We start from the raw sequence: 26,983 nt of genomic DNA on the forward strand, positions 1-26,983 counted from the left end.
TCAAATCAGGGTGACGGGTAGTTCAGATGTATTAGCTGTAGGCACTCTAGATGTTTGAACAGATGGATCCTTAGAGTTTTAATTTTATTGTCCAATATATTTTTTTTGTACTATGCCTGTGGCGCTCTCAGGAGTTCCTGGTGTGCCACTAATGCCATCTAGTGTTAGGGATATGCTATTGCATGTGACAACAGTTATACAAAAAGAAATATTCAAATTTTCTTTACAAATAATCAAATTGTTTCAGTTTGAATAGATTTATTCCAACATCATACATGCTGCTGCTCTGTTAATTTGTAAACCGTATCATTTGAGGGAAAAATCGGCTGCCTCGTTGGATTCGTTTAAAGTTGAATGTTATATAGAATCCACTTTGGCGTTCTCATTGAAGTAATACAAAGTAAATCTATACTGAATTATATGTCTGGCCTACATTTTTAAACTTCCGAGTTGTGCATGTTGAAAATATGTGTGTGTGTGTGTGTGTGTGTGTGTGTTCAGACGTCAGGAGCTGCGTGAGCTGCGCCTGCTGCAGAAGGAAGAGCACCGTGCTCAGGCCGTTCTCACCAGCAAACTGGAGACGCAGAGAGAACAAATGACCCGACGCTTTGACCAGGAGATGCATGTGAGTCACAAAATACTTGTGATAGTATTTTTTTCTTATGTAAAGAGTTTTTTTTGTTTTTTTTACACCTACACTTACTGTGTCTCATACAAAATGCTTGTTTGCTATTGGTTCATCCCAGGCCAAGAAGAAGCACTACGACGTTGAGCTTGAAAACCTGGAGAAGTTCCAGAAGCAGACCATTGAGAAGATGGAGTCGGACCACCATGTTAAACTGAAGGAGGAGATGAGGCGCATCAAATTCGTGCAGGAACGCGACTTACACAAGTTTCATGAACAGATAAAACACAAGAAAAAGGAGGTACGTTTAAAGGTTTAAATCCATTTCAAATCTCTCTTTGGGATGTGGGGGAAGGAATGAAAGTAGGTTCAAAGTAAAATTGTCGGTCCAAACATATATTTTTTGTGGTGTTGAAGTCCTGTGACCAATGCATTGAATACAGCTGAAATGAGCCTGTGATGTATTTAGGTCAAACAGGCTGCTGAAAAGCAGCCCAGAAATCAGCGCAGAGAAGCCTTGAAGCAGATGATGAATTCCTTCCAAGAAATGAAGACCAGGGAGGTAAATCATTTAAAAAATATATATATATTTTCATGCATTCTTAACTGGTTTGAAAAACAAAACAAAAAAAACATTGCTTTTCTCTTGTTGAGCAAATGCTTGACTACTCCAGTTGTATCTGCTTCCCAGGCCCTCCTTCCCTCTCTTCATGTACTCTATCTCTTTACTTTGTTTAAAGGAGAACAAGTTCTTGGCAAATCAGAAGGAATACCTGGACACCACGCTGCAGAAAATCACTTCAAACAACAAGAGAGAGATTGCCGAGACAGAGAGGGAATGCCTCAACAAGAAACAACGCCTACTCAGGGGTACGCTACCTGTTACGTTTTAATGTTCCTAGACCCAACCCTAATGAAGTGGATGTTACATTTGTTTTTTTCTTTCCCCTCCTTGCTATGTTTAGAGCGTGAAGCTACCATATGGGACATGGAGGAGAAGAACCTTTACGAGAGACACCAGCTATTGAAGCAGCAGCTGAAAGACCGCTACTTCCTCCAGAGGCATCAGCTTCTCAAGAAACACGAGAAGGTAAATCACTGATTAGAAATGGCTCTGCTCCAGTGCTTGTAAGCATTTTCAAGTGGACGTCATGTTAGCAACCTCAAAATTCATGCTAGATAATTCCTTCAGGCACATCGAATAAAAATGACATTGTGTCCTATATGTGCGTGGCTACAGGAGCAGGAACAGATGCAGTGCTACAACCAGCGAATGATCGAGATCCTGAAAGCTCGGCAGCAGCAGGAGAAGAACCGGATGCCTAAGATCCAGCGGGGTGAGGCCAAGACCCGCATGACCATGTTCAAGAAAAGCCTCCGCATCAACTCAACGGGCAGCGCCTCCGAGGACAGGGAAAAGATCAAACAGGTAAGTGGCGGGGTGGGGGAAGCGCATGTTGTCTCACTCCATATATAAAGAAGTTGATTATTTAGCGACTCACTCTCCTTTTGGCTTTTGTCTCTGTGTAGTTTTCTCAGCAGGAGGAGAAGCGGCAGAAGGGAGAGCGGCTGCATCAGCAACAGAAACACGAGAACCAGATGAGAGAGATGATCGGCCAGTGTGAGAGCAATATCCGCGAGTTGCAGCAGATGCAGGTGAAATGAGAATCAAACCCTTTTTCTTTAACCTCGCATTTAACTGTAAATATTTTGGTTTGTGTCACTTAGCACAATAAATGGCTTGCAATTTTTTAAACAAGCGTTTTTTTAAAATTCAGAATGAAAAATGTCACATGCTGATTGAGAACGAGGCTCTGAGGCTCAAGGATTTGGACGAGCAACACAACCAGCTGCTGAAGGATTGGAGGGATCAGCTGAAACCCAGAAAGCAGGTACGCGTTTACTGTCAGGATGTTCTTTTTCGATGCGTTACACACAACTCATTCTGTTCTTATATCTGTAACCTGAATTTATAAAGTATAGTGTCCCCGACCCCTAGACAAGCAACCGACTTCAATTAAGAATAACTATTAAATAGATAATAATAATACAATATCTTGGTCTAGGATTGTTCCACATTGGAAGTTTCAATAAACTGTATAACATATGCGTTATGAAGTAATCTAATACATATATTGGTTTGTAGGCCCTCGAGGACGGTCTTACCATGAAGAAAAGGGAACAGGAGGCTTTCTTCAAGATGACTCAGACTGCTGATTGCCCAAATCCAAGTTCTCCCAACAAACTCTCCAAGTTTGTGCCTTACCAAGACTCGTTGGCATAGAGAACAGCAACTGAGAGCACTAAGCTATAACCGTACACCCATACACCCACAGGCGCTACAGATGCCTGCTGCCTCAGTTTTAATTTGCTTTACCAGTAATGGCGGCATACCCTAACCCCTCCATTAGGGTTCCTTTAAGGTTCCTTTTATCGTTTTACTGACTATTTATGTTTTAACTCATGTTCAGAGGTTTTTCTTTTGGAAGAAAAAAAAAGTGTCTTATTGGATGGATTGTTTGAAAACAGAAAACGTTCTGTTCAAGTCTGTTTCTTATTGCTCGCCAGTGAAACATAAGGGTAATATGATAGAGTGGTGACTAATGATCTGTCTTAATCAATACATATTGGGGGAAAAACACTGTTAGAAGGATCTAAGCACCAGGTGATGAGGACATTTATTCTTTGCAGGAGGAGGGTTTGTTTCTATAAGAGCACATGAGCCAGTAACTAAGCACTTTTGTTCACCCCATATTAGCAGTGCCGTCTTCCAAACAGCATGACCAAAAACATTTAAAATGTAAAGATTGACCTTTTCTTTCTGTGTGCCTTGGCTTATTGACCCGTTTTGTCAGATGCATGTCATATAGCAGCTTAGGTCTGCCCGTATTTATTTTTTACTGACAAAGAACAACCTTATCCAGACCTATTACTGTACATGATCATTTTATTATTATTATTTTTACCCATGAAGGATGTGCCTATTATATTGTATCTTGTTTCCAATTTGGGGGTGATCAATCCAGATCAGAATTTAAGTTTAATTTTTAAATGTTTTATTTAGGAGTGAGATTTTAACAGACAAGTGAAGACTTCATTATTATTCCCAAAAGTGTTGCTATGGCGACATTTCTGTTTTTCTGTTGTATTTTTTACTGTAAAATCGGTCACACTGGATGGGAACTGACTAAGCCAAAGCTAATATACTGTTTATCTTTTGAAGGATGTTTGAAAGGGGATTTCAATTTTGAATTTAAAAAAACGTATTAAGTATATAATTGTTTTACCATGTGCAGTATGTGCACTACCTGCTAACCAAAGTGCAATATTACATGTATGTCTTTGCTAAGCTTAAAAGAGGTTTATTTTTCTTAAACTTTGCCTTCCTTTGCACTGAGAGGGGAAATAATATGAAGAGTTTCAATCCAAAATTGTATGTGCTATTCAATCTTCATACATGTTTGTACTTGGAGAGCAATAATTTAGGATTTAATTTAGCAAATGATGATCTGATTTTTTGAACTTAACTCTTCATGTAATTTTTTTTAAGGAGTGCAACAATCGGTCTGCTGTAAAATGCCTCTAGATGTTTATTCTTAGGAACTGAGGAACCCTTGTCGAGTGAGTTTTTTTTTTTTTTCCTAGACCAGTTTGGCCTGCACATTTACTTTGAACCAGGTCAGCAATCAGGTACCGCTTAATCTCTCTCTCAAAAGTATTTAAAGTTGTTGTAAAAATGCTCCTTTCTGACACGTTTAATGGCTGCATTAGGTTTCCCTCCCTGCCTCAGTTTACAGGAAATTGTTTGTATGGAGGGGTAGTGAGTGTGAATGAAAGTGTATCAGAAGGAACCACTGTTGTAAATAACTCTTAATAAAGGCAGATTTTCTAATTACTGGATGCCATTGTAATCTATTGTGTTGCAGTTACACCATCGGACCACATGTGAAGACTTTTCGACTCCTTAATCTGGAGTCACATAACACATTCGGTTCTCATGATTTACTGTAGCGAAGATTAATGGATCCCTCGACACCAGAGATCATTTTACCAATACAACATAAGAGGAAAAAATGTCTTGGGAAGTCGAGACCTGTGAACACATGTTAAGCACTTTGGAGTTTGGAGCTGTGCTATCATGTGGGTCACCACAAAATAGTTAAAGGAATAGTTTGACATTTTTAATTTTTAGCTTTTTTGCCTCACCCTCCGGCTAAAGAAAAGGCGACAGAAACCGTTCCTGTAACTGTGCATGCATTTTTGATATGGCAATGTTGCATATCCAGGTTAGCTTAGCTCAAATATTTATATGGCACGTTATGTTACACTCTATAATTTGACACTTTTGACATTTAAGAACCAAATAAATATGTGACTGTCACAGACACTTCCTGGTTTCTTTCCACTATGCATTTGGTTCTGGAATGACATAACGTGTAAAAATATAAGGCACAACATAAATTGGTAAGTAAACAAGTCCCAACAAGCACACAGGAACATTTAGTGTTGTAAAGTTTATCTTAATATGTGCTCCCCTTGACTATCAGTGTTTGGGCTAAGCAAACTTGGATGAGCAACATTTACCCATCTCTATATCAAAATTGTGTGCACAGTTACAGGAACTGTTTCTGTTGCCTTTTCTTGAGCCAGAGAGTAAGGTGAAAAAAGCAATGTTGAACTATTCCTTTAGACCGTTATTCTACAAAAACGTTGACATTGCTAATACGCAAGTGACAAGTTGCCCATTTCCACATCTTTTCACTACAACTATATTTCAAAAGAAACATGTTAATGGGAGGATGTCAATCAAATCAATTTTGTGCTCTTGCATAATACGCACACACAAAACGAGGACCTGTAAGAAAAAAAAAAACACAAAAACACTGAAATTCTACAAACAAATACGAGCAATGAACAGATATTTGAAATACCAATTTAGAAAAAAAATCGGGAACTTTTATTGATTTTATTAAAAGGAAACTCAATGTGATGAAAACACATAGCGAAAAAAGTCAATAAGATTACAATACTGAAATGACGCCATCAACCCATTTGCCTTGAACCTCACTGTACCTTCCTGCCTTCCATCCGTCTACATAGCATGTACCTAAACAATACAAGATTTGGTACTGCAATACTTGCAGAATAATTTTCCTACGTAACATACTGCTATTACTGTATAAAACACATGTCCAAGTGGGTATAACATAGCAACTAGAAGCAGAACAGAATCAGTGTTACAGCTTTTAGCCTTGTCTGATTGTACGAAGAACGATGAACACACATTTTATACTGTCCACATTTGCTTATTAAGTAAACAGACTATACAAATGTTTTGTAGACAATAGTTTCTGGACCACTTGTGAAATTAGCAGCCTGTTTTTTTATTTCCACATATTTTTCTTATGTGACTTATTATGCATTTATATCTTGACAGAAAATAAAATAAGCCCAACCTTTGCATTTCCACCATCCAAATTGCTTTCTGGCTCTTCTAAACCTCTTGCGATTCCTTTCTACAGTACAGAGTTCAAGACCTAACAGACGGGCCATCAAGGAAAAGTGACATCAGCTAACATATGCCTCTCATTTCTGTACAATAAAAAATAATATACTGACCATGCTTGAAACCAGTCAAGCATTAATGTAAAATATTATTTTTATACATTGGTCACACACTTTGCTGTTATTTGAGCACCAAACTTCGGTTAAGAACAGACTGTACACGTACAATACTGTAAATCATTGCACAAATCACTGTGGATCTCCATTTCTTAGGTCAGACATCTGGTACAGATTTGCAGAAGTGCTCTCTGTAAATCACAATTCTTATTTCCGGTTTTCCCAGATTACATTGCATTGTTAACATTTTTGACGGAAACCTTTTTTTTACCTTGTCAGTTTTGTTCTTGCCGCATATTTTTTTGGTGGAAATTTTTCTACAATGAGTATTAAAAAAAACACAAACATAGCTAGTAAAATGATGAATAAAACTAAGAAATAAGATGCACTGTGGCATTCCTCCCCTCCCTTAAGCGTGTGCAAACCTTGAACTTACCTCATACTGTATTATGAAATGACTGAAAAAGTGCACATCTGTTTCAAGTCACTGCAACATTAATTATGCAGTCAACGAAGAAAGCCTCACAATAGCACAACAGCTAATATGCATATTTCTAGTATAACAAACAGCACTTTCTACTTCGCAAAGACATCTCTTTTGGCAATTGCTAATAGCACTTGAAAGCCCAAATGTCTTCATTGAACTCCCCCAGTGAGTTCATGTGCACTCTTTGTCCAAAGGATTTTTTTTTGGTCTACTGCTGGGGAAAGACTAGCTGGATTGAAGCATCTAGTATATTCTCCTATGATGTAGATTTTTTGTTTAGTTTTTTTAGTCAAAGCTTTCAACAAGGACAATGTCTACTGTTGCATACAGTATACTAAGCACTGAAGCACTTTGCATAATAATATAGAGGCACCATATCATAGAAGGCATGGGTGGAGATACATTTACTGCTGCTCTAGTGTCTAGCCTTTTCATCTACGATTTCATGTAATATTTAGAGAACACAACATTAAAGTAAACATCACAAGACCCAACAAGGTCATGTGTTATTGCTGGTTCAGTTTAGGTAGAATATCCTTATCAAAATGAAACGTAAAAAAATGCGTCAATTTAAAAAAAAGGGTACCTATAAATAAAAATGTAAAAAATAAAATGCTAATAAGCTACAAAGAAAGTAATGATATTTTGTTCATTTCAATTCTTAAGTTTGTATATTAATACATGTGGCGATGGTTTTTAAGAGCACATTCACACTACGGTTTCTTGCTCAGGTAATTCGAGGGGATCCAGCCCTCGCCATCTTCTGCCACATTTTTACAGAACCACCAGCCACTGCCGTTTTTCTCCATCACCTCAAACACTGTACCAACCTTGAAGCCGGACGTGTTTTCGTCCCCTTCAAAGTCTGCCACGGCTAGATACAGCTCATCCTTACTGGGCTCCTTCAGTAGAGGTGGAAGCTTGTCCTTGGGTGGACCGGGCTTCTCACTTTTCAACTGGGGCTTGGGAGCAATCGGGAGTTTGTTAACTTTGGGCTCTTCTTTCTCTCTGTTTGGTGGTGTAAAGCCTTTGGGTTTAGGGGGAGGGGGTCTGCTGAGTTGGGGCGGGGCAGCAGGCCTGGGAAGGTCCGGGACTTCTTTTCCAAAAGGCGGAGGAGGAGGTTTGAGCTCGGTGGGGCTGGACGGGCTCTCCTTCTTTGGTGGAGGAGGTCTCCTTGGAGCCATGGTGGGCGGTCTCTGGGGGGGTTCCTTGTGGGGAGGCACTGCTGGTTTAGCTATGGGTGATGATGAGCTCTCCTGACTGTGGCCGTTCATGTGTTTGGGTGGGACTTTTGGCTCGTCGCAGTGCTTACCGTTATTGAGGATAGGGGGAGTATGGCTGGGGGGAGAGCTAGGGGGTGAACCGGGTCTGGAGCTATTTACCGCCGCCGCTGCTGCTGGTGTCTCATTCTGGTGGTTGACCTCGGCCGACGCAGAGCCCAGATCGGCGGGTTTTGAAGGCCTCAGCTTGCTCCTCAGATTGGTGATGTCCAGTTTGTTCTCTGCCGGAGGATCTGGCTTGGCGGCTGGAACCGGTTTGGGTCTGAGAACTGGCTTGGGCTTCATGAACACTGCCGGGCCAGACGCCTCGGGCTTCTCCTCCTGCGGCTCCGATTTGGGTTTGGGTGGATGTTTGGGTACAGGTTTCAGATTGAACTTCTTCACCTCTTTGGCAGAGATCTTGTGGCCGCATTCCAGACCCATCTCATTGCGAAGGTGAAGGGCTTTGCTCTTGTCTTCTTTCTTGGTCTCTGGCGCTTTGTCCTGTTTGAAGGGGGCTGCCTTGGGTGTGAGCAGGGGCATGATGACCCCAGGAGCCGGGGGTTTCGGGGGCAAAGGTTTTGAATGATCGGGTCTGGGTTTCTCTGCTATCTCCAATTCAAAGCTCTTGTGAATAGACTCCCTGCGGGGTGGCAGAGCTGGTTTCTCCTCGGCCGGAGGGGCAGATGGGGCCGGGGGTAATGGTGCAGAGGCCCCCTTTGTGGCATTGGCCTTCCAATCTCTTAGCTTAGGCCGGGCACATGATTCTGTGGTTGGCTCATCCGGTAAAGGCTTGGACCAGCTGTCATCTGTGCCAGAAACATTTGAAGAACCTCCATTTTCCAATCTCAGCTTCTCCATCTCATTGGGCAGAGGGGCGAGGAAATTGGGTCTCACGGCGTTACTGGTCTTCTTGTACTTGTCAATGAAGTTGGCAGGGGCCCAGCCCTCTTTTTCATCTATCTGGATGTACCACCACCCACCCGAATTCTTCTCAATCACCTGGAAGGTAGAAGAGTCATTTCACTATATTACTTTAAAAATAAAAATGGAAATAAATGAATGGTTACAGTTTACAAATCGTGATTCAAATCAGATGTTTCACTATATTCTCAATTTTAATACAAGTTTAGTAAACGCCTGGCCCACCTCAACTTTGACTCCAGCTGGGAAGCTAATGCCATCAGGGATGGTGGTCTGGAAGTCTGCTATGGTGTAAAACTCTTCCTCAACCTGAGGAGGAACAGGTGGCTTGGGAAGGTTGGTACCACGTGGCTGTGGAAGAGGATTTAAGTCAATTAAAGAAACATTTTGAGGGGCGCCCTTAGCTCAGTTGGTAGGGCGTCCCCCCCATGGGCCTCGGCCAGCAGCGGACCCGAGTTCGATTCCAGCCCGCGGTCGTTCTCTGCATGTCACTCCCCTCTCTGCCCCATTTCAACTATGTCCCTACACTATCAATAAAGCATAAAAATGCCAAAAAAATATATTTAAAAAAAAATTAAATAAAAATAAACATTTTGAGTGCAATCTTCAAATACAATAAGAACTCAAACGACTCAAATGGAAATTTGAACGGAATATCTTACAATGGTCAGATCTCTGCGTGGAGGAGGTCTGTGTCTTAATCCGGCTTCTGTGGAGAATAAATACATTACGTCATCAATAAGTTTAATTAAGTTTTACATGTGAAAAGGGTAGCGCACAGCCAATTGGAAAACATGCCTATCTTGCCATTTAGTTTTTACATTATAAATAGAGCAGCGTAATAGATAAAGAGTGAAATTTTATTGATTTTAAATTAACATACTTTTGTTCTCAGAGAAAAAGGACAGTCTGTTCTCTTTATGGCTGCTGTCTCGGTTCTCTTTGGCTGCATTGTTCTGCTGGTTCTGCTTGGTAACCCCGTCCAGGTCGTTGGAACTGGCGTGAGCAGCGGCGCCTGCTGACTGCTTCTGGGCCTGGATGTCCGTCTTCTTCAGGTAGGAGGCCGGGGCCCAGCCCTCACGACCCTGGTACCTGAGTCAACAAGAAATGTACAATCAGTACAATACCATTTGGAATTAGTGGCAGTAATACTTTTTTTCCCTCATTATCAAAGATAATTCTTTTTGTTTATGATATTTTCTTTTTCAGAGCTGATGTTATTGATGTCATTACCTGATCTTCCACCAGCCCTCCAAGTTCTTCTGAATCACTTCGACAACCATGCCTTTGTCCAGGTCAATCTCATCGTTGTCCCTGGCTGCGTATGGGTAAATCACTGAATACTTCTCTTCTGGAGTCAGAAAAAGACTAGTGTTAATTATAGGAACGTAACGCGTGTGTTGATGATTGCTGTGTTCACAAATAGGGGAGCAAAAATAAATGCTGATACAGGGTAATAGCATGGGAGATAAAGCACACAATGACACACTTTGATTACATTGGCTTGTTGCATTTTTAGAGTTATAGTTGCAGTCTGTAAACTGGTTTTCTTGGTATTCAGTAGAAAATGTCTGCAACTTTTTAATGAAAAGGTCTGTTCTCTATCATAGACACTCATTCCTCATTTGATTTAGGATGAGACACTGTTATTGATACAGTAGTACATTGGTTTTATTTGAGCAAACTGATGAAATGAGGCAAGGCTTCAGCAGCATCTTGTAGAGTGAGAAGATGTAAGATACACACATGTGCAACACATACAACACACATACATCCTCCACAAATATTGATCCACTAACAGGACAAACTTGAAATGCACTATTCCTATTCATTTTTTTACTTGTATTATAAATATACTGTATGATGTAATAATACTACAGATATATCAAGTGTTTAATGCTGGTTATTTAAAATGATAATTATTTTTCATATTTAATGTTTAAAAAAAATTGATATCAGGTACAAATACACATTCCACGTTGCATGCAAGGATTTAATTTACATGCTCGGATCTTTCATGCCACAGACAATTCATGCATACACATAGACAAACATGCATACAGTCACAGTCACACACACACACACACACACACACACACACACACACACACACACACACACACACACACACACACACACACACACACACACACAAACACACATTCAGAATAGGGGGAAAAAGAAAGGCGTGCGCTCCACCTTGCCCAAAACCTGTGCTGAATAGATCCCCTAAAGTTCTGCGACGACCCACATGCCTTGGCAGTGACCAGAATCTCCGAGGCACTGACATCCCAGCACAGTAAGTGGGGCAGAATAGGAAGTGAACATTACATATGCGATCTGGAGGATTTTTCCATCCAAAATGAAAGCATTATCATTCTTTCTGGGCTAAATTGAAATTAAAAAGTTAAATTGTCAGGCTTGATTAACCAAAGTGTGGAAAAAATTAACACCCTTTAGATGTGTGTACTTTTATATTTAAAAGTTATATTTAAATCATAGTGTTACAGGTTCCATCCATGCCTGGTGGACTGTCTATTTCCTTTTAGATCTCCTTTCCAGTCCCAAACCTGATGTCCTGTCTTTACCAGTACATTTGTGATACTACTGTTTCATCCTCACAGAAGCTTACTTAATCCTTCCTTTAATAGTAAGTCATAGACATAAACAACTAAACAACATCAGAAACCGATGGAAAGCTTTATGTACCTTCTTCCCCTGGAATAGTAAAGTCATCGGGGTCATCCTGAGCCTCAAGGCAGGTTGCAGGGACCCAGCCCTGGGCATCGTCAGTGCTCACAAACCACCACCCTAAATGAGAAGAATATTAACACAATCATTTACAAGATGTGTATAGAGGCTTTTTTAATTGAAGGAGTTGTCGTAATTTATTATTTAAATGAAAAATTAATATTTTAGTTATTTCATCTAACAGGTAAACTGAACAATTCAATCCATTTACATATAAATCAAGTTTCCATTCAAATGTTGCAAACATTCTTCTTTTACAGACATTCCAGAAAGTTGCCCAATGAAAATGCCTGTCCTTCCATTACTAATGAGTTTAGTAAGTCTCTTGCCTTTCACCACAACTTCAAAATGAAGTTACTGATGTTTCCATCATAACAAAATATCCCACTCAGGTTTTCAATTAAATTTAACAAACCCCTTGTACAATATTAACTTGAGAAAAACGACGAAAGATTATACTGGAATCGGTATAGAACTTACCCGACTCATTTTTCTCAATGACTTCCACCACCTGCCCCACATGCAGGCTGATCTCAGAGCTCTCTTGCTTCTCGTAGTCGGTTACTGCCACATACTGGTCGAGGAGGAGTGGGTCTGCCGAGGTGGAATCTCCTGTTACGTGGAACAAATTAGAACAGAGGTTCATTTAGCCTTTTTTTTGTCTTTTCTTCATTTCTGCTCCTTGGTTAGACAGGCTTAATATGAAATCTCAATAATGCAAATAAGCCTCCACTCATTACTGTCTGCGTTTCACTGTCGATATTTGGTAATAGTCGTTTGAGTAATATTAAAGGAATGTCCATGAACTTGGAATTGTATCTACGTGGCTCTGACATATTGACCTTCAAAAATGTCTTTCATCTCACCGACTGAAGGGAATACGACATTTGGAAATGTCAGATTTTATACAAACTTTGGAAGAACTTAACTGAAAAGCCAATGTTAGCATGGTCTTTATGAAACAGGCAAAAAACGCACCAGTAGAGCGATAATAATTGAACAAAGAATACATTAATGACGACAAGGCCAAGAACAATTCTGAGGTCAAAATGTGTGCACAAGCTTTTGAGTAAAAAGTTCAATTGAGAGCTGGCTTATCTGCAGTATGGAGATTCACCCAGCCATTAAGCAGAGGAGGTAGTGGACGTGATTGGAGAGAGATGGCGTGGAAGATACTATGAGCCGACAGAGGAAATATGGTGAATGGGAGTGAAAGGTAGGGATTTAAAAAAGTTTAGAGGGTTAAGTCAGTCATCGACATTGATGTGACTTCCACACAGACAAATTAAAACATTTAAAAAGTATCAATATGACCCGCCACCAATGTTAGCACCAAGCCAGCCTGGCAATAAATCAACTTTAACACATAATGGGATCATAATATAAGCGGAAGCACAAACTCATAACTTTCTGGCTCTTTTCTTTTGATTTATATTCTTTATAAACTTGTCGAGATAAAACCCTGGTAGGCTGAATTGACTTTACATATAAAAAGTCATCGATAACAAAACGGCTTTTGGTTGACACGTAGCTCTTTTACAATTTGACCAATCTTTATGCCGTTGCATCAAGTTCATGAATGGTGAAGGGACATTAAAAATCTGCCACAGCATGCATATATCACTGAAGGTGCTGATGGACAACTTTTTCAACAAATATGTTTTTAACACACACCGGCAGATAGAAAACAGGTCTCGACAGCTAAATATAATGTTGAAATCTGGAAAGTACAGATGTTGTAAAACATTATAATTGTATAATAGTACAATTAAAGCTTGTCTTTCCATGCACACCCTTCAGTGATGAACTGTAAGCTAGGCAAATGGTTTTAATCAAACAGCTTTGTTTTCATGGGGGGTGCCCTTCTTTTTTTACTTCATCCCAGCACAATTTACGTCAATAGAAATACGCCCAGGAAATGAGCCACACGGGGTTTGAAAATCACTGACTATATTTTATGCTCTCTTAAAGAAACTAATGCAAGCCCAAAGCCTTTCAACAGAGCCACATCCCACCTGCCCAGGCCAGGGGAGGAGAGAGGGGGGAACAGGCGGCTAGCAGCAACCTACTGGCTCACACACACAGCACCACCACCAAGTGTTTACTACCTCGCTTTAGGAAAGTGGTCGCTCTCTCCGCAAACCCTGATGGGGAGGAAAATGAATGAAGAAGAAAACTGAAAAAAAACGGACATGGATGCAACTCAAGAAAGATTAGATGAATGGAAAGGATAGAGAGAATATACAAAGAAACAGTGGAAAATAGTTTGTTTGTGCTGTATTATTACAGTCAACTCTTGGGAAAATATTTGAGTATGGACAGAATATTTCTTTGTTTAGGGAAAAAAAACTGGGCTGGTGGAATCCATCTTTGTTTTTTTGTGTTGTGCTCTGTTGTGACCACTAGGTGGAGACAATGTCAAATGACACACAACTGATGAATAGTAGGATACTTCCATTTGTCATGAAAAGAAGTCATAAAAAGTGGAGCCCGTAAAAAGTAGTGAAACAACACAGTGCTTGATTGTATTGCTCTGCTGCACCTATTTTGTTCAAAGACAACATTTCCATTTCAAACATACAAGTACATTGCTTTCTTACCTGATTTCTTCTTTCCAATGGGTTCCCTGTTGAAAAGAAGAAAATAATCACATTACTACCAGGGAAATATCAGGAGCTAAGGAGACATTCCTGACCCATAAACACTATATAAGACAGCTTCCCTAATGACTTATTATTGAACCAGAATAATATTACTTCCAGTGATTTGATATATTTTAATCTATACTTTTATAACCCTTGTAAATAATTAAATGGTTTATTGTTCTGTTCCTAAGATGTTTGGTTTAAATGTGTTTACCTCGCTATACTACTACTGTTATTATCAGTATAATCTCTGTTACTATTGATGTTTTCAACTATTACCTTTGATAAGATGTTACATATTTTCTCTGCCTTTCCCTTTAATGCAAGCTGATGCGAACAAAGTGCCATTGGAAAGATGATCGCAGAAATTGAGTCTTATGTTAAATTCTACACTGCATCTACTGTCTGGTTTAGACATTAGCCTGATAAATAGTCCGTCACTCCATAGTCGCAGTGAGGAGCTGATTCAATGTCCAGATGCTCTAAAAAAAAGTAAATGGTGGCTAATGCTCAGCGTTTTTTCTTTCTCAGTGGGCTCCGCCTTTCCCTCTTTGTTATCTAAATATTACACTCTTAACTTTAAGGAATTTTCTTTTTCCATCTCAAATGTCCATGTCTACTACTTAGCTCAATCTATTCTTGCTTGATAATTTTCCTTGGCAACTACTGCATGTTCGTTTCCCTGCGTCAACATGAATGCTCTCAGCCACATAAAGCATTGTTCGATCGGCAGAACTGTTAATTGCAGAGGCTTGAGTCTCAATAAATCTTCAGTCATAAGCTAGCCCATTAATGAACTATAAAAAGAAGGCCCCAGCCGGGCCAGACACAGTGGAACCGATGATCTGGATTGTTATAGAGCAGCAGTATGTGTGTGTGTAAAGTATGCGTATGCTTTGTTTGTCTGTTATGAACCGAGGTGAAACCAGGGTCATGTAATGCACCGGACATAGCCACTGACAATTTGGCCTAATGTGATTATTTTGCTGTAACTAGTTTAGTAGTATCAAATTGAATGAAACCTCCCACTTATAAGTTGTCATGTTACCCTGAGGGTGGAGCCAACTTCAATTTCAACTTTCATGGGAACATTCACATCAGGCAACCATTGAGTCATGTGGGGGCCACAATAAATTGAGAGCAACATAAGCAGTTGTGGTCAAACGTTTACATGAAAAGAACATGTTTATCAGATGATACAGTATATAGCATAAAGACCCACACAGTATACTATATAATTCATATTTTGTGGTATAGTCCAGTGGTTTAGTCTTTTGCCTTTCAATATCGGGCCCATGGTGCAATATTTCTTATTTTTTTATATCATCCTCATTTCGAGACAACAAAACTTCTGTATATGTGTGTTATTTTTTAATTCTTCATGTACTTTTTGACCACAACTGTAACTAAACAAAATTGTGAGCACACAATTTACTGTCTGTCTGTCTGTCTGTCTGTCTATCCATCCATCCATCCATCTATTAAATATGGGCTGAAATTTAGTCTCCACAAAACAAAGGACTCATGTGATATTGATCTGAATGATTGATGAAATCCCTCCTCTCATAATCTCTCTCCCTCTCTCCCCACCCCACCTCACCTCACCTCACCTCACCTCACCCCATACCTCCCCTTCTGTCTGTCCTTGTTGTAGAACAGCTCACTATTCACTTCACTATTACCATCCACCTCTTATTTCACCATCTTGATCAAAAATCTAATTTATCTTTCTCTGCCCCTATGATCTCCCTTATGTGTTGCAACACTTCTTATTTTCTACACACTCCTTCCCATCCAACCAATCTTTTCTGGTTCTCAAACCCTCTTCTTCCTCTTTTACATTCAGGAACTACTTTTCCTCTCCCCCCTTTTTTTGCTGCTCTGTAAAAGAAAGCCTAAGATGTTCCTCTCAGTGCAGTAGATTTATAGGCCACGATAAATCTTCTCCCACAGTAGGTTGCTGTGTCTGTTGTCAGTCAGCCAAACAGCAGGCTGCACTGGCAGAAAAAAACAGTAATCCAATTTCAATAAAGACAAACCAAGGTCTTTCTACTATATTCATCCGCCACAAGTAAATGCTCCCCCGCCCTTTTTCCTGCCTCTCCCAACACATGCTTGGGGGTTTTGTATCAGGAGTAAAGGGGGTATGTGTCCTTGGCAACCTCTGGGGGAGGACCAAAGACAAAATGTGTGTGTGGGATATTAGGACGTTTTCTTTTTAATGGAGAGTTACAGAGGGTTACGGTTATTATTACAGTCCTAAAATGTTGGCAAATGAGCGGCATCTGGCCTGCAAGACACATCAAAATGACATTAAATCCATCCACCTTATGGACGACAATATGACAAGTTGGTGCGAGTGCCCGTCTCACACACTCAATACCCGTAACAGCAATGTGTTCTGTTAAATTGTCATTGAGCAACAACCCCCAGCTGCTTCCTCAGGGTCAAAGTCACCCTTCATAGACATTAGCTAAATACCTAGAATATGAGCTGCTCTTTAAAAGATGTGTTGCGTTAATAATCACATGACATAGTCTATGTTTTATGAATGTTTGCACCTACAAAACAATAGAAACATTTTGAAAGATTGTATATTCACAACAATCAATACAAAGTGGCTTTTCAGTCAAATGCACATGGACCTAAAGTGTAAAAAAATTAACTTAAAATTGGAGCAACATTTTGCAATTTCACTTGCTTTGAGCCGGTTGCCGGTTTATTGGCTTTACATGTCAAGGTGACTTGGGGGCTAAAAGTTGGTATGTAAAAAAGACACACACACATTCAGTAGGTATTGATGCCAAAACGAGCCATGCCAAATAAAGTACCTTCCTCAAGGCTGTTACAATAACTGAAGACTATTATGGAGTGATACAAGTGCACAGCTATGTTAAGTTGAAAATATAAGGTACAAGCATTAGTGTGTTGTAAGTTTTGGGACACAATCTCTTACTTGACTTACCAAGCGTTGCAAATTGACAAAAACTAAAATAACATTCTCTATAGATGCTGACCTAATCCTGGCCCTACATGCACTCCCATCATATATCACAGGACTTATCAACTGAATTTCCTGCCGACTGAGGCAACTTCACATCGCTTAGTGCCACACATCAGTAAGTGATGACAGAGGGGTTAAAACTAATAACTCGGCTGACAGCTATTGGTGTAAAAACCATCTCAAGGGTTCAAATGTTAGCCCCCACATTATGGTCCCTATGAAAGCAGCCACCCATAACCTCCACTGCCCTAAAGGTGCCGGTAAACCTCTATAACAACACATGTGTAACTGAGGACCTGTCCGTCAAGTTATGTGCGTGTCAACACGTGCGTCTGTGTGTGTTGGACGCTGGCATTCATTGCTCACTTATGTCTTAGTTTTTCGCACATTGTAACTGTCAGCGCGGTGTATGACGCTAATGTGTTGAGTGAGATTTAAAAGACACAACAGAGCCAGACTGCACGTCGTCAGGGCAACCCATGCAGCCTGAGCTGTCTGGAGCCACTACATGCATAAATGGTGCCAACACAGCATTTTAAAAAGTTGAAGTGTGTGTGTGTGAAAGGAAGTAGTGCAACAGTATGAGATCATATCCATTAGAGGGTTGGCAGGATGGAGGTATATGTTGGCGGTTAGTGACATGACATCAGTGGGGCGAACAATGACTGGTGTCTGCCATTGTTTGTGAACTTGAAAGGTTTTTAGTAGTTAAGGAGGTGTGTGTGTGTGTGTGTGTGTGTGTGTGTGTGTGTGTGTGTGTGTCTGCCTGTCTGGTACTTACTCCTTGGGTGGGTTGAGGTCTTCGGGTCTGGTCTCGAAAAACACTCTGACCTCCTCGCACTGGGAGATGTAGACAGGCAGCTGAATGAGGGCCTGCGGGGATAGAAGATAGCAGGAAAGTAATCACACAAACTGACAACTGCAATCACTACAGTACACAGAGAAGTCAACCAGAGGTTACATAAAGTGTTCAGGGGGTGTCTGCCTTCTATAGAGTCAAACAACAAGTCATTACTACATACAGTATTTAAGGACACGTTCAGACTATTCTCCAGTGCAGGGATAGATGCTGAAGCGTGCAAAAGGCATGGATAAATGTGTTTTATATAATGTAAGTTTGGTGTACGTTTTGCGAACAAATGAACTAGAACTAGAACCACATGAGTACAATGTTCCCTCACAGAAATTGAAGTTACACATAAAAGGTACATACAGTATATCACACAACATATGTACTATGTGACCCAGAAAAAAAAGGTTTGTTTTTAAGAGGACATGCACATGCCAACTGAGATTCAACCACACAATTTGATCGCATTGTGTGTATGGACAGTATGCCTGGGCATTAGCTGTCCTCTAGTTTCTATAATGTTATTTCTAGTCCCTCAAATCAAATGTATTATCCCCACTGGTGTTCCAATTTCAATTTGAAGAGAAAAAAGTTAAAACCAGAAAAAAAGTGCATCACCACCAACAAGTCAAACGATGGTAACTTTCAGTTCTTGTGTGTTTTTTTAATCACAGCAGCTGGTTCTGTTCTATTCTCTTGTTCTCGGTTCATTGATCCGTCTCTCCTCCCTCCCTCCCTCCCTCATCTTCTGCCTCTGTGGAGAATCACCAGTGATGGAGAGATGAGCCCTGACAGCCCAGCTAAAGATGAAAGACAAACAGCCACATTCAGCTTTCTCTTTATTAGTGTGATCTCTCTCTCTCTCTCTCTCTCTCTCTCTCACACACACACCGCTAGTCATCTTATCACACTCTATCCATTTCTGGGCCTTTTTTCTCTCTTTGTCTCTCTTGAGCCTATGTGCTTTATCTGCTTCTGCTATTCTCTCAACCAAACCACCAAAGAACAGCAGTGAAACAGATAATCACCTCAACAGCTTGATGTCAGAAGACAGTATAACCGTAGCCAACGACTACAATGTATCTTTCTTACAGTGAAAGAGAAAGCTATAGGCCACTCCTTCTCCTTGTGCTGGCAGGCGAAGCTCAATGCTATCCATCAAGCTTCCTCTGCTGGCCCTCTACCTCTGGTTTTAATACTCCTAAGTGTTTCGGTGCACTCCTTTAAAAAGGGGAGCAGAGTTTTCTATCTATCTCTCGCACTCTCACACTGATATAAAATCAGGGCTGACAGGATATGGAACGGAAGCCAAAAGACCCAACCCCAAGGTGCCCTTGTCCCCATGTGCCGCATTTGCCTTGTCATACTTGTAGCTATACGTCCATGCCAAGCAGCTCGTGTTGAGAAAAAAAAGGAGGAGTGGGATCACTGCCACGGGCAAAGTACAATCATATGAAAAAGTTTGGGAACCCCTCTCAGCCGGCATTATAATTGACTCTGCTTTCACAAAAAAAAGATAAAAGTGGTATGTCTTTAATTTACCAGGAACAGCTAAGTACTGGGATGTTTTCCAAACAAAGATTTTTTGAAAAGCAGTATTTGGTTGTATGAAATAAAATAAAATGTGAAAAACTGGCTGTGCAAAAATATGGGTACCCTTGTGGTTTTGTTGATTTTAATGCCTGTAACAGCATGTAAAACTGATGACTTTAAACGCAAAATTGGTTGGATTATGTTGTTAAGCCTTGAACCTCATAGAATTGTCTGTTTAATCATGAGAAAATGTATTTTAGGTGCCTAAATGCAAGTTGCACTTCTCTTTGACTCTCTGCTGAAGTGAGACAGAATGGGATCATCAAAACAGCTCCCAAAAGATCTTAAAAACAAAGATTATTCATTGTCATGGTTTAGGGGAAGGCTACAAGAAGCTTTCCCAAAGGTTTCAATTGTCAATTTCTACTGTAAGGAACGTTGTCAGGGAATGGAAGGACACAGGTACAGTTGCAGTTAAACCCAGGTCTAGCAGACCAAGAAAAGTACAAGAGCGGCATATGCGGCGGATTGTGAGAATGGGTGCAGACAACCCACAGATCACCTCCAAAGACCTGCAAGAACATCTGGCTGCAGATTGTGTATCTGTACATGGTTCTACAATTCAGTGCAATTTGCACCAAAACATCTGTATGGCCGGGTGATGAGAAGGAAGCCCTTTCTGCGCCCACGCCACAGATACAGTTGCATGGAGTATGCAAAAGCTCATTTAGACAAGCCAGCTTCATATTGGAAGAAAATGCTTTGGACTGATGAGACAAAAATTAAGTTATTTGGTCTTTATAAAAAGCAGATGTTTTGGTGCAAATTGCGCTGAATTGTTGAACGATGTACAGATACACAATCTGCAGCCAGATGTTCTTGCAGGTCTTTGGAGGTGATCTGTGGGTTGTGTGCAACCATTCTCACAATCCTCCACCTATGCCGCTCCTGTTTTTTTCTTGGTCTGCCATGCCTGGGTTTAACTGCCACTATGCCTGTGTCCTTCCATTTCCTGACAACGTTCCCTACAGTCGAAATTGACAATTGAAACCTTTGGGAAAGCTTCTTGTAGCCTTCCCCTAAACCATGACAATGAACAATCTTTGTTTTTCAGATCTTTTTGGAGCAGTTTTGATGATCCCATTCTGTTTCACTTCAGCAGAGAGTCAAAGAGAAGTGCAACTTGCATTTAGGCACCTAAAATACATTTTCTCATGATTAAACAGACAATTAAATGAGGTTCAAGGCTTAACAACATAATCCAACCAACTGTGTGTTTAAAGTCATCAGTTTTACATGCTGTTACAGGCATTAAAATCAACAAAACCACAAGGGTACCCATATTTTTGCACAGCCAGTTTTTCACATTTTATTTTATTTCATACAACCAAATACCGCTTTTCAAAAAATCTTTGTTTGGAAAACATCCCAGTACTTAGCTGTTCCTGGTAAATTAAAGACACACCACTTTTATCTTTTTTTTGTGAAAGCAGAGTCAATTATAATGCCGGCTGAGAGGGGTTCCCAAACTTTTTCATATGACTGTATAATAACTAGTGTTTTCAATTAGCCGCAAAGTCCAAGTGAGTGTGAGTTTGCATGTGTTCCCACTGTTGATTCATGGTGTATAGAGTATTATTATGCATCCATGTATTGAGACACCGAAGCTTAGTAGCTGGTTTAAGGTTTTTTTTTTTACTGGTGACCTGCGCGGGACTCCTTCCAATCTCTAGTAGTCAGAAGGCTGTGCTGAGCCTGAGGTCAGAGTGCATTATGAACCGGCTATCGTCTCTTTGGATTTATCTCTTCTCCTTGTGTCAGACAGCGGCCCGTCCACTCATTACAATTCTCCCCAGGGACGAGACGGGGAGGGAGGCTCAGGGTACATTACTGCAAATGGACTTTATGGGTGTTCTTTACAGCAGGCAACATTAAGGTAATTGTGTGTGCCTGTGCCTGTGTGTGTGTGTGTGTGTGTGTGTGTGTGTGTGTGTGTGTGTGTGTGTGTGTGTGTGTGTGTGTGTGTGTGTGTGTGTGTGTGTGTGTGTGTCTCTCTCTCTCCGTTTTCTCCAAGGAAAAAAATGTAATGGAAAGGAGAGATCTACTTGTGCACTCCCATCTAAAATTACAAAACATTTTGACAGTCTGTGCACAGTAACTTTTCAAATGTAGACACATACATAACAAATGGGGATCCTTATGTCTTGATATAAAAAAAATATCAAATGAAAAACTTTGTATTCAAAAACAAAAAAGGGCTCTTTGTAAATATATACGTTTGGAAAATTCCTACTGGTTGGAGCAGCTGGGCTCAGAATACGTTAAGGTACCTTTGTAAGTCTTGATGCTATGATGCTGACACAGTTACAAACACATTATCTTTTCAAATAATTTCAATACTGTCTAATGAAGAGCGAGTGGAAATTGCTTCATTACTTAAACTTGTTGATGTGATGCATTTTAATGACGCTGTGTGACCTTTCTAGTCATCCTAGCTCAGCAGTCTCACTGGAGGTTTATGCAAACAGACCCCAATTCCACATTTTTATTCAACTGCGTTTCCTGACTTAAATAAAAACATAACACTTTACAACCAGGGAAATTCCATATGAGTCAGGTCAAAGCCTCAGCTGTACAGCAGAAGGGCTGACTCAGCTCTTCCTCAACAAAAACATGGAGTTTTACCCTGTTAACCTGACTGCATGCGGGGTGGATGAAAAGGCCTTTTTTTTTCTATTTTGCTTACAGTCAAGTTCAGATTTGTTTCAACAGGTACTCTATTACCCAGAGTTCCACACTGCATGCTACAGATATCTGACCTGAATGATGTTTTAAATCATCAACTACGTGGGACAGACACTGTTGATGAGTGAGATGGTGGACACGCTGCTGAGTTGTGACTTTAAAAACACAAGTGTGACAATGAATTTCTACTCCAGGAAATGCTCTAGCATACTTTAAGGGATTTTGTCCTTAAAAGGTTCAGTCAGTGATATTTGAGAACGATTGTTGTACATTTTTTTATTTTATTTTTTCAGTGAATATCAGTGAATATCTCCTCACGTTATTCACCATATTCACTGATTTTTTTTACAAAAAGTGATTTAAACAATAAGCTTTTTCCAGAATCGCTAACTCCACTTTTAGATGTTACTTTAAGACAGTTACGTTTTGTTTTGACGAAACATGAATGTCAATCAAAGACCATTCATCTCCTAAACTTAATGTAGTTTCTATAACTCTTCAGACAATTCCACAATAACAACTCTGACTGCAGGTCACTGGTGTGGCTCAGCTATTCCCATAAACATCCACACCCATAGACACGAACCAACAGCACGACCCATTCCCCCCAACTCTTATTTTTCACATAAGTGCTTAAAGATGTTGCCTACACCAGCTGTACATTCCTTTAACCCCCATTGACATTTTCGGGAGAAACGCTGTACAGTCCCTAGCCCCTGCATCCCTCAACAAAGGATATCAAACATAACATTTTTCTCTTCACTATAAGGCATTTGTAACTTAGGTTTATTATCCTTTCGGGAATACACAAAACCAAAACATTTAGCAGTAAAGTGATCCAAAACATCTCGAGCAATTAGTATGGTATGAAAGATCTGTGGGTGATGGTAGAAGAGAAATGATACCACAATAAAAAGAATACAGTTGAAAACACATTAAAGAATAAGTGTGGGCTAAGATACACCTAACCTGTAAAAACAACCTTGAATGGCACAGAAGGAGGTGTGTATATCTTAGAGGCCCTTAGGCAACATGCTAAAATTGCACACAAAAAAACCCTATGGGCTGTATATGTGCTGACTGGAGCAAGCTCAGCAGCATCAACAAGCTCTTAGCCTTTGGCACAACTCTCTGCTGATAGTTACCACCACAACTTGAGCGTCAACAACAACTCATCTCCTTCAGTTGTGAACTTGTGACTTTGTGGCCAATGTATCCTTCTGCATATGTTTGACCATAGAAAGCAGTGGCATCTGGTAGCTAAACAGACTCCCTCCTTGGTTACTGAATAGACACAGTTGGCAACCTTATTTCAAAAAGTAGACATTTTAAAAACCTTTCTTTGGATTGACTTCAAAAAGGCACAGCTTGCTAAGAAGCCCATTATAATGTATTCATTTTTAGGTTGCTGTGGTTACATCTCTGTCAAAAAGCAATTAGTTGTTAGCTATTGGCAGTTTTATGGTTGCAGCTCTGCTTCAGTGGAGTCGGAGGTTGTTGCATTTTTTTTTCCATTCTCGAGGCTAAGTGATTAATGTCTTTGCTAAAAAGCCATGTAATGGCCCTGATAATGCACTGCTTTTACAATATTTCTGTTTTAAACCGTTATGAGGTATTTCAGACATTAAAACAGACAACCACAACACATCACGACACTTCTATACTCAACCACTATGTCCTTTTCCTGTCACTGCCAGCAAGTTCAACACATAGAGTGCATTTATAAATGATCTTGTCCAGAGGGATCATGAGCGATTGCTGTACACTAAAGAGATTCAATTGCATCCTCTTCCAGTTCAGCTACATAGATAAAGATTTTTTTAACACACTCTATTGATCCCTTGAGAGAAATTCTCCTTTAGCTTGTCTGCGCTAACAGGGAGGTCAGAGTCAGCTACAGAGCACCCGGGGAGCTTTTAGGACACTTCAGCAGGGTCGATGCCTTCTGTCACAAAGCCTTGCTCCGGGGAGTTGAGTATATGGCACACAAACACGTACAGAAGTGCAAATTTAAAAGGCAAGGGCAATGGCATTAGTCATGCAGCTGTTCCTGGACAACAATGTATTCCTATAAATCTGGTATGCAAATCTTGCTGTGTGGCTGCCGGTGAGCCTAAATGTAATGAATATAACCACGTGTTTGAAGATTTAACAACTACAGTGTCTGTGGCTCTGCTTGATAGCTGGCGTATCTGAGAGATGACGATAATGGATAACGATGTTGTGACATTTGTTGTAGCATAAGAAATCCAAGTATCCAAGTAAAAAATAAGTTCTCCTGGGTGTAAGTGTAATACTCAGTGTGCTGGAGGAAACAGTGACATGTGTTAATATACAGTATATACAGAGGGTATGATAGATTATTTTCCAAGTTGATACAATTTGTGGTTGGGATCTGTGTTTTTTCCGTTTCCCCTGGCCGCTACTTTAAAGCATGATTTGAGTTCTTGTGTTGAAGATGTCCAAGCTCTCTGTTCAGTGTAGCTTCACTTTCACTACACACATACAGGCACTGCAGCTTTCAGGTAAAAGTCATATTAATACACTTACCCTGCAGTACTCGTTGATGGGCCTTAGCCTTTTCATGGCCACATCTCTGATATGGCTCCTCCTAAACAGGATCTTCCCTGTAACAAAGTAGGACAAAGATGTAGAAATCAGAAAAGCCAAACAAAACTACTTTCCGTCATCAATACAATCTGTTAAAAGGATTGAATAAAGTAAATGTCAATGTCAATGATTGCTAGAACATCAAAGCACATTTAACCTAAGGAATAGAGATGAGCAGTCTTGCTAATAAACAATTATTTTCAGCAAAATTATATAAAATAATCTGATCATCATTATTCATACCAAGCATGTGTCTTCTTATGTACATACATAAAAAGAAATATGACTGAATTAAAAAAAAATGGTTGTATGAATGGTGCTTATGTAGAGAGCAACTCAAAGAGTCAGGGGGTTCATTGAAGGACAGTCAGGAGGACACAGTGGTTATTACAAAGCATGGTTAGTAAATTACCATGCAGACAGAAGACAGTCACGTCATCAATAACACTGACAGCACAATGGGAGGGGCGGGGGGGGGGGGGGTACAGAGCTAGGTGAATAGCTGGCCTTTTCAAGTCATGAATAAATGATTTTGGGGGGAAAAGCAAATAACGTCTGCACGACAGCTTAAATGCTACTCCGCCGCTCTTATCTCCAGGCACAAATAACTGCAGGCACAGACAAGCTGGGTCGCCATAACAATAACAAGAAATGGCGACACACAGCTTTCTTTAAATACTCTTTTAACTTGACGGTGTGTAAGGAAATCTTTTTAGCTGCTGGGATTTATCCAATGAATTCACTTAGGCCACTCTAATGCAAACACATCTAACAGGGCAGGAAGTCAGGGCTGCAATAAGATCTTGAACACAAAAAGGTACATGTTTTTTGAGAAGTAACTACTACAGTACATTACCTCCATCAAGGGGTTATGGGGTTTGTTTAGCACGTTTAAAGCAGACTTGCTGAAACATGAATCTAAATCTTACAGGAGATCGCTGCTGAGCCGTCACCCCCCCCCCCCCCCCCCTCCCCGCCAAAACCATACAGCTCTAAAACAAAAATGCGTGTTTTGTTTACGAGTGAGAGAATTGCATAGTGATGTAAAGATATATGAAGGGACACACAGACAACATTTGAGTATCTGATTATAAATGCACACGTGTAATCGCCTTTTGAATCGAGTCTAAAATGGATCAATCTGAATGGTAAAGACTAAAACAAATTATAATTTTGTCAAGAGGTATGGAATCCCGACTGGTATAGATGAATGGTGACTTCCGCAAAAGACCACAAATCTCATCCATTTACCCGATAAACACAAGCACACAAATACAGTTCTTCCCCACCTCTGTACTGCATCCCATCAAGGATGCTTACTTACAAGTTGACTCTAGTTATCCTTTAACACTGTCACCACTCTTTGTTTTAAGAAACTAGGGATGAAAAACCAACATTGGACTAACACTGTTATATTCTTGGGAATTCCACGTACTACATAAATAAGTCAAAAAGGAGTGAACACAGGAAATGTACCAAGTGTGCTTGTTCTGACCTGACCTGCCTTATTTGCCACAACATTTGTGCAGAGGGGAAGCAGTATAGTACATGTGGGAGACTATTAAAAAGGAGATTAACAAGATGAAGGATTAGAGAAGACATTTCAAATCTCTCAGGTGTTGGAAAACATCTTGCCAGAGCAGACTTTTAAAGGACACACTGTCTGGAAAGCAGCAGATGAAAACTGGAGACATTTAAAAGTCACTCCCCCAGACGCCTACTGTGTCCTCCTCTGTCTGTGTCTCTCTCTCTCTTTCTCTTTCTCTTTCTCTAGCTCTCTCTCTCTCTCTCCCTCTCTCTCTCTGTCTGTCTCTTTCTAGCTCTCGTCCCCTCGGCGGTCCTCGAACAGAAAGCTTTCTTGACAGTTTTCCAAAGCTCTCAGGGGTCATGAGGGAAGCACTGACTCAACACTAGCCACTCTGTATGCA

General features: G+C 40.3%; 2 protein-coding genes across 3 annotated transcripts in view; one reads left to right on the forward strand and one right to left on the reverse strand.

Annotated features, from left to right (window-relative positions):
• stk10 (serine/threonine kinase 10) overlaps positions 1–4,511 on the forward strand; it is a 43,246-nt gene extending 38,735 nt beyond the window's left edge. For both annotated transcript variants that reach the window (XM_080040782.1, XM_080040783.1), the window contains exons 12-20: positions 502–625; positions 747–926; positions 1,095–1,187; positions 1,366–1,495; positions 1,591–1,715; positions 1,866–2,054; positions 2,156–2,281; positions 2,404–2,517; positions 2,772–4,511. In XM_080040782.1, coding sequence (XP_079896908.1) covers positions 502–625; positions 747–926; positions 1,095–1,187; positions 1,366–1,495; positions 1,591–1,715; positions 1,866–2,054; positions 2,156–2,281; positions 2,404–2,517; positions 2,772–2,909 — 1,219 coding nt within the window. In that variant the 3' untranslated portion in view covers positions 2,910–4,511. The remainder of the gene's footprint in view (positions 1–501; positions 626–746; positions 927–1,094; positions 1,188–1,365; positions 1,496–1,590; positions 1,716–1,865; positions 2,055–2,155; positions 2,282–2,403; positions 2,518–2,771) is intronic.
• Positions 4,512–5,559: 1,048 nt separating this feature from the next.
• sh3pxd2b (SH3 and PX domains 2B) overlaps positions 5,560–26,983 on the reverse strand; it is a 37,209-nt gene continuing 15,785 nt past the window's right edge. The window contains exons 4-13 of the mRNA XM_080041658.1: positions 24,996–25,072; positions 18,099–18,190; positions 14,269–14,294; positions 12,149–12,280; positions 11,627–11,728; positions 10,151–10,268; positions 9,801–10,009; positions 9,580–9,626; positions 9,143–9,268; positions 5,560–8,995 (exon numbers count right to left, since the gene is read on the reverse strand). Coding sequence (XP_079897784.1) covers positions 7,448–8,995; positions 9,143–9,268; positions 9,580–9,626; positions 9,801–10,009; positions 10,151–10,268; positions 11,627–11,728; positions 12,149–12,280; positions 14,269–14,294; positions 18,099–18,190; positions 24,996–25,072 — 2,477 coding nt within the window. The 3' untranslated portion in view covers positions 5,560–7,447. The remainder of the gene's footprint in view (positions 8,996–9,142; positions 9,269–9,579; positions 9,627–9,800; positions 10,010–10,150; positions 10,269–11,626; positions 11,729–12,148; positions 12,281–14,268; positions 14,295–18,098; positions 18,191–24,995; positions 25,073–26,983) is intronic.

This window comes from Ammodytes marinus (genome assembly GCF_949987685.1).
Source record: "Ammodytes marinus genome assembly, chromosome: 14".
NCBI lineage: Eukaryota > Metazoa > Chordata > Actinopteri > Uranoscopiformes > Ammodytidae > Ammodytes > Ammodytes marinus.